An 8,450-nucleotide genomic window follows, 5' to 3' on the forward strand; every position below is an offset into this window, starting at 1 on the left:
TCGTGTTCGCGTTCCCGCGCGCTCGCGTACGCTCGAGTTCCCTCGCGCTCGCGTTCCCTCGCGCTCGCGTTCCCTCGCGCTCGCGTTCCCTCGCGCTCGCGTTCCCTCGCGCTCGCGTTCCCTTGCATTCGCTCGTGTTCCCTCGCATTCGCTCGTGTTCCCTCGCCCTCGCATTCGCTCGTGTTCCCTCGCGCTCGCATTCGCTCGTGTTGCCTCACGCTCGTGTTGCCTCGGGCTTTCGTTCCCTCGGGCTTTCGTTCCCTCGGGCTTTCGTTCCCTCGGGCTCGCGTTCCCTCGCGCTCGCGTTCCCTCGCGCTGGCGTTCCCTCGCGCTCGCGTTCACTCGCGCTCGCGTTCCCTCGCGCTCGCATTCGCTCGTGTTCCCTCGCATTCGCTCGTGTTCCCTCGCGTTCGCATTCGCTCGTGTTCCCTCGCGCTCGCATTCGCTCGTGTTCCCTCGCATTCGCTCGCGTTCCCTCGCGCTCGCATTCGCTCGCGTTCCCTCGCGCTCGCGTTCCCTCGCGCTCGCATTCGCTCGTGTTCCCTCGCATTCGCTCGTGTTCCCTCGCGCTCGCATTTGCTCGTGTTCCCTCGCATTCGCTCGCGTTCCCTCGCGCTCGCATTCGCTCGTGTTCCCTCGCGCTTGCATTCCCTCGTGTTCCCTCGCGCTCGCATTCGCTCGTGTTCCCTCGCATTTGCTCGTGTTCCCTCGCGCTCGCATTCGCTCGTGTTCCCTCGCATTTGCTCGTGTTCCCTCGCGCTCGCATTCGCTCGTGTTCCCTCGCGCTCGCGTTCCCTCGCCCTCGCCTTCCCTCGCCCTCGCCTTCCCTCACCCTCGCGTTGCCTCGCCCTCTCGAACTAATAGAATCGCCTCTTAAATTTGGCCCAATTGGGATTGGCACGATCGGTAATCCCAGTTGGGATCTATTTGCTGTGTGCCATGTTGTGGCCTTTTCTTTTGGCTGAAAATAAACTGCCGTTTTGATTCAGCTTCTCGGGTCTCCTGAGCTTTTATATTATATCATCCCTCCTCACAGCTGTAATCAATTCTTTAACCAATTGGATAACTATATGTGCAGAGAGTGCCCCCAAATGGAAAATCTCGAGCACCGTTTCTTGTTACTCGAGGGGCAGCTGGTGTCACCGAGATGCACTTGTGAGGTTGAGAGCTCCGTGGACAGTGCATTTCAGAAGCTGGTCTCCCTGAAGCTTAAGAGAGAGCTGATATGGAGATGCCGGTGTTGGACTGGATTGGGCACAGTAAGAAGTCTTACAACACCAGGTTGAAGTCCAACAGGTTTATTTGGAATCACTAGCTTCCAGAGCACTGCTCTTTCATCAGCCTCCCCTCTATTCGTCCTGAAAACCCGACATCTCGGGATTTTGACCTGCCATTTTTTCCCCGCTTTAAGCCAACTTTCTGTTATACCAAAGATATGCTGCCATGTGTCCATCTGTGGCCTCAACTCATCGGCTTTGTTTGCTATAGTTCTTGCATTTCAATAAATACCTTTGCTGCAAATATTTGCTTATTTTGCCTTTCAGCTAATTTTCTGTCTACCGCTCCGTCCTCTGAATATGTCCGATCTGAATCTGCCCTCAGCTTCCCTTCCCCTTGCCACTCTGTAGTTTAAACCCTCCCCAACAACACTAGCAGATCTCCCAGCAAGAACATTCAACCCAGTCCTATTCAGGAGAAAACTGTTCTGCAAGTACAGGTTCCACCTTCCCCAGAACTATTCCCAATGCTTCAGAAATCTGAGGTCTCCTCGTGCACTATCTTTCCAGGCTCTCATTCATCTGCCATATTCTCCTATTTCCATACTCACTAGCACTAGCCTTGGAAGTAATTTGGAGATTACTACCTTTGAGGTCCTGCTTGCTAATCTCTTTTCTAACTCACTGAACTCAGTCTGCAGGACCTCAGCCCTTTTTCTACCACCATCATTGGCACCAATGTGAACCATGACCTCTGGATGTACACTTTCACTGCCCAGAATGTTCTGTAGCCATTCGGTGATATCCATCCTTGCACCAGGGAGGCAATGTACCATCCTTGAATCATGTCTACGGCCACAGAAACATCTGCTGTCCCCCTAACTTTTGAATTTCCCACTACTATTGCTCTCCTGTCTTTTCTCCTCCCTGCTGCACAACTGAGCCACTAATGGTGCTCAGGTTATGATTCTGGTCTCTCCAGAGGAACTTCCTCTCCCATTGGTACTCAGAACTGAGTATCTGTTAGAAAGTGTAATGTCCTCTGGGGTCTGCTGCACTACTTGCCCCTCTCTGCCTGCTCTTTCTTCCTAAGAAGTCTTACAACAGCAGGTTAAAGCCCAACAGGTTTATTTTGAATCACTAGCTTTCGGAGTGCAGCTCCTTCATCAGGACTCGCCTAATGAAAGAGCAATGCTCTGGAAGCTAGTGATTCCAAATAAACCTGTTGGACTTCAACCTGGTGTTGTAAGACTTCTTACTGTGCCCAATCCAGTCCAACACCGGCATCTCCATATCAGCTCTCTCTTAAGCTTCAGGGAGACCAGCTTCTGAAATGCACTGTCCACGTAGCTCTCAACCTCACAAGTGCATCTCGGTGACACCAGCTGTCCCTCGAGTAACAAGAAACGGTGCTCGAGATTTTCCATTTGGGAGCACTCTCTGCACATATAGTTATCCAGGACGTGAATAGTGTCCTGGAGTCCCCACCCGATACAGGGTGCACACTCGACGTGTCATGTCTCAAATTATTTATTTACTGCAGCTAAATTGGAATTTAAATAACCACCATAAAAAGTTAATTAATTCTGACTCCAATTTTATCCAATCTCATCCAGAAGATCACGTCTTATACTCAGTATGCTGTTTTCAAAGAAATTCTCCCCAGTGACAGAATTAACATTTAGCCCTCGTTCAACACATAAACAGACAATCTGGTCATTTCTTTCACAGAATCGTAGAATTTACAGTGCAGAAGGAGGCCATTCGGCCCATCGATCCTGCTCTGGCCCTTGGAAAGAGCACCCTAAGAGGCCCACACCCTATCCCCATAACTCAGTAACCCCACCTAACCTTTTTGGACACTTGAGGGCAATTTAGCATGACCAATCCACCTAACCTGCACACCTTTGGACGGTGGAAGGAAACTGGAGCACCCGGAGACACGAGGAGAACGTGCAGACTCCACACAGTCACCCAAGACCGGAATTGAACCTGGGACCGTGGCGCTGTGAGGCAGCAGTGCTAACCACTACACCACGGTGCCACCCTCCTTCATTCCTGATTGTGTGATCCTGTTGCACAAACATTGCACGCCATATTTTTCATGTTACAAACTGTGACTACACTTCAAAAGTGCAGTCAGGCTGATTTCGCTCAGTCGGTTGGACAGCTGCTTTGTGATGCAGAGCAAGGACAACAGCGCAGGTTCAATTCCTGTACCAGCTGATGTTATTCAAGAACACTCTGCCTTCTCAACCTTGCCTGAGGTGATCCTCCGGTTAAATCACCATCAGTCAGCTCTCCCCCCTCAAAAGGGGAAAGCAGCCTATGGTCATCTGGGACTGTGGTGACTTTACATCGGCTGTAATTGAGGTAACCTGACATTGAGGTTGTGGAAGACGCCATGAGAACAAAAAAAAAACAATTCCACGATTTAGAAATGAATTAATCTGACTTTTCTTTCTTAATTGGTCTTTAGTCACAACAAGTCGGTGATTGTACAGTCGGAAGCTTCTGTATTGACAGTGGGGGACCTGGCAGATCTCTTCTCCGAGGAAGAGAGAACAACAGATGAATGAAAGAGGATTATTGACCACTACTGGAGATTAATTACTGTCTCTCTCTGCTTTGTTATTTATTGTGGAACATCATTAAGAAAAGGGGCTCGACCTCCACCTGGACACTAATGAAATTGAAACAAACCTGAACTATGAATGACATCAACTTAAGACACAAGCAATTCTGCTCTTGTTTCGTTTATTGATGAGCTTGAATTTCAGAACTTTAAATACAATCAAGAATGTCCAGTGAGATGTTCAATACTGTGTGAAGGGCCAAGGTCGGGAATGAAACATTGAATCACAATGGGGAAGGTCGACAATGAAACAGTTGGCTGAAATTTTGCTATAGCAGGGCATCTAATGGCATTTGCCGTTAGTTAGACTTCCCTTACACCCTTCAGCTCAAAGCACATTTGCCCGCTAAACCGGTAAAAATGCGAGCTGGTAATGGAACAGTAAGAGAAGCGGAACATCAGAGACCTGACTGAACAGGGCAAACACCAAGGTATCTTTATCAATGAGCTGTTGGGTTGGGAAATAAACACAGGAAGGAATGTAAATTAACAGCAGTGAATTCAATATCTAGTACAAAAAGAGAAATACCGAGAAAGAAAGATTAGATTAAGAGAGAAGAAGCGATAAGGGAAGTAAATAAAATATTTCAAATTTGGGCTGTTTAAAATCTCCATCAAAAAGGTAATACCTGATGGAATGAAACTCCACTGGTATCTGTTAATTTCTGGCGCAGAGAGGGTGATTAGAAGTAATTATCATCCAACACTTCATTAAAAGGGTACTTATTCTTGAAATGACCAGACTTAACTTTCTGTGGTGAGTTCAGAGGGTAAATACAGCGAGGTTCTTTTAACAAAGCTAATGATGGAATCAAACAACTTGGACAGCAACTCTTGGATGGGGGGAAAGCTAGAAACCGCACCAGGCATACCGAATAATGAGGTGTCAAGCTTCAACACAGGACGACACGTGTGCTAAAGAGCATAAGCATAAAGTGATGGACAGAGCTAAGTGATTCCACAATCAACTAATCAGCTCTAAACTCTGCAGTCCTGCTACATTAAGTCGTGAATGGTGGTGGAGGCTCCACAAATATCCCCATCCTTAATGATGGAGGAGCCCAGCACATCTGTGCAAAAGACAAGGCTGAAGCATTTTGCAATAATCTTCAGCCAGAAAGGCCTAGTAGATCATCCATCTTGATCTCCTCCAGAGGCCCTCAGCATCACAGATGCAGTTTTCAACCAATGCAATTCACCCCACATGATGTCAAGAAACGGCTGAAGACACTGGATACTGCAAAGCTGATGTGCCCTGACAATATTCTGGCAATAGAACATAGAACAGTACAGCACAGAACAGTCCCTTCGGCCCTCAATGTTGTGCCGAGCAATGATCACCCTACTCAAACCCACGTATCCACCCTATACCCGTAACCCAACAACCCCCCCCTTAACCTTACTTTTTAGGACACTACGGGCAATTTAGCATAGCCAATTCACCTAACCCGCACATCTTTGGACTGTGGGAGGAAACCGGAGCACCCGGAGGAAACCCACGCACACACGGGGGCACACACGCACCCACGCACACACAAGTACTGAAGACTTGTCCTCCAGAACTGGCTTCGCCCTTAGCCATGCTGTTTCGGTACAGCTACAACACTAGCATTTACCCAGCAAAGTGAAAATTGCCTAGGTATGTCTTCTGCACAAAAAGCAAGACAAATCGACCCTGGCCAATTCTAGCCCTATCAGTCTACTCTCAATCATCAGTAAAGTGATGGAAGAGGTCTTCAACGGTGCTGTCAAGCGGCACTTACTTAGTAATAACCTGCTCACTGATGTTCAGTTTCGGTTCCACCAGGGTCACTCAGCTCCTGATCTCATTACAGCCTTGTCTATTACATGGACAAAAGAGCTGAATGTCAGAGGTGAGGTGAGAGTGGCTGCCCTTGACATCAAGGCAGCATTTGATTTAATATGGCATCAAGGAGCCCTAGCTAAACGGGAGTCAATGGGAATCAGGGAGAAAACTCTCCACTGGTTGGTGTCATACCTAGCATAAAGGAAGATAATTGTGGTTGTTGGAGGTCAGTCATCTCAGTCTCGGGACATCACTGCAGGAGTTCCTCAGGATCGTGTCCAAGGCCCAACCACCTTCAACTGCTTAATCAATGATCTTTCTTCCAACATAAGGTCAGATGTGGGGATATTCGCTGATGATTGCACAATGTTCAGCACCATTCGAGATGACTCAGACACTGAAGCAGTTCACATGCAAATGCAGCCAGACCTGGATAATATCCAGGCTCGGGCTGACAAGGGGCAAGTAAAAGTCGTATCATACAAGTACCAGGCAATGACCATCTCCAATAAGAGAGAACCAAACCATCACCCCTTGACATTCAATTGTATTACCATCACTATCCCCCACTATCAAGATCCTGGGGTAACCCCATTGACCAGGAACTGGACAAGCCATATAAATACTGTGGCAGCAAATGCATTGTCAGAGGCTATAAATTTTGCATTGAGGAACTTACCTCCTGAGTGCAGCTCTAACGACACCCAAGAAACTTAAGTCTATCCATAGGCCGCTATTGGCACCTTTCCACAAACTCCCTCCACCACCGACGCACAGTAGCAGTAGTGGACCATCTACAAGATGCACTGCAGGAACTCACTGAGGCTCCTTGGGCAACATTGTCCAAACTCACGACCACTACCACCTAGAACAGGGGTGGGCAAACGGCCCGCCAAAGGTATTTCTGCGGCCCACCAAGTCATTAAAAAAGAAAAATAATAATTTTTTTTTTTTAATTTTTTTTTTTTTTTAAATTTATTTTTAAGGTTAATGGTGGGGGGGGCTGTTGGGTTACTTACTGGTATAGGGTGGATACGTTGACTTGAGTATGGTGATTATTGCTCGGCACAACGTCGAGGGCCGAAGGGCCTGTTCTGTGCTGCACTGTTCTATGTTCTATATGAGGCGCCCAGAATCATAACCGGGTGAAGTAATTATTTTACTTAATATACTATGCGGCCCTTTCTGAATTGTGAACTTCTGAATGTGGCCCTTGCACGGAAAAGTTTGCCCACCCCTGACCTAGAAGGATAAGGGCAGCAGATTCATGGGAATACCACCAAATGTGGAAATATATTGCTGTTCCTTCACTCACTGGGTCAAAATCCTGGAACTCCCTCCGTAACACCACTGTGGGTGTAGCTACACCACATGGGCTGCAGTGGCTCAAGAAGGCAGCTCACCACCACCTTCTCGAGGACAATTATGGATGGGAAATAAATACTGGCCGAACCAGCGAATCCCGTAAAATGACTTTTAACAAAAAATGGTGTTGGACTGGTAATCCAAAGGCCCAGGCTAATGTGTTGGGGCCATAGGTTCAAATCCCTCCGTGGCAGCTTGTGGAATTTCATTCAATTAACAGACCTGGAATATAAGGCCAGTTTCCGTAATGGGGCCCATGAAACTACCATCCTTATCTGGCCTGGCTTACATGTGACTCCAGATCCACAGCAATGTTAACTCTTAACTGCCCTCTGAAAAAGGCTTGGCAAACCACTCAGTTTAAGGGTAATTAGGGATGGGCAGTGATGCCCACACTCCATGAATTAAAAAAAACACATTTGACTGCATTTGTTTCTTGCCTGAAATTGCTGTAATATTCATGCATTATTTTGACAGCAGCTTCTGGCCCATCAAATACTCTGGAGGAAGGTCTGTGATGTAGCTGTAAACATGTTCATATTTCTCTTTCCAATATTATATGTAGGTATTGGAAAAAACATTCCTACTATGTCTTTAACATGAAATCAATTCTGATTTTTGGAATAATGTATCAAATAGGGATTTTTAGATTTCTAATGAATTGTCAGATGGGAACATTGGTGTTTTGGAGGAATGGACTCTGATAGGAAAGTTTGCCTGGTGGAGCAATGGGTGCATGTTCCCTTCCAAGCCACAGGTCATCCTGACTTGGAACCACATTTCCGCCCCTTCCCTGTTGAGCGATCAAAATCTTAGAACCCCCTTTTCAGCAACACTTGCACGAGTTAGACTGCCGTGGTTCAAGACGTGGTGCACCGCCACTCAGTCACGGGAATTGAAGAATGACTATCGAATGCTGGCCTAGCCAGCAATGCTCACACTCAATGAAAGAAAATTTAAAAACCTTTGGATAGTAGAGTTTGGATGGCAGAGGGGTAAGGAGAGTTTTGGTGTAGGGAGGTGGATTTCAATGGGAGGATTCAAATAGAATAAGAAAAATAAAAGAGTTACTCTTGTTTATATAGGCAAGCTAATTGTACACTGCAAAGCCTGACAAACAGCAGTACGATGCATCAGATAATCTGCTTTGGTGATTTTGGTTGAGCTACATGTTTACCAAGGCGCTGAGACAGCTCCTGTGCTCTTCTTGAAAGGCGTTATTTCTAACAGTTGAAGGGACCTTGGTTTAACATCCGAAATATGGCAATTAGAAATGAGCAACAAATGTTAACCTTTAAAATGATAGTGGCTGGAACATGGCTGGGGGACCGGAGAATCCAGGCCCGTATGTCTGACAGTGGAGCACTTCCTCGCTACTACACTCGCGTTATGACCTAGATTATGATTAAGTACTGAAACGGGAGTC

The 8,450-nt window shown here is 47.0% G+C and overlaps 1 protein-coding gene across 3 annotated transcripts in view; it reads left to right on the top strand.

Moving 5' to 3' along the window:
* The window catches only part of shprh (SNF2 histone linker PHD RING helicase), a 137,870-nt gene extending 133,337 nt beyond the window's left edge, over window positions 1-4,533 (top strand). For all 3 annotated transcript variants that reach the window (XM_038800625.1, XM_038800626.1, XM_038800627.1), the window contains one exon: window positions 3,697-4,533. In XM_038800625.1, the coding sequence (XP_038656553.1) occupies window positions 3,697-3,796 (100 nt within the window). In that variant the 3' untranslated portion in view covers window positions 3,797-4,533. The remainder of the gene's footprint in view (window positions 1-3,696) is intronic.
* The last annotated feature ends 3,917 nt before the right edge of the window (window positions 4,534-8,450 follow it).

This window comes from Scyliorhinus canicula, chromosome 6, assembly GCF_902713615.1.
Source record: "Scyliorhinus canicula chromosome 6, sScyCan1.1, whole genome shotgun sequence".
Classification (NCBI taxonomy): domain Eukaryota; kingdom Metazoa; phylum Chordata; class Chondrichthyes; order Carcharhiniformes; family Scyliorhinidae; genus Scyliorhinus; species Scyliorhinus canicula.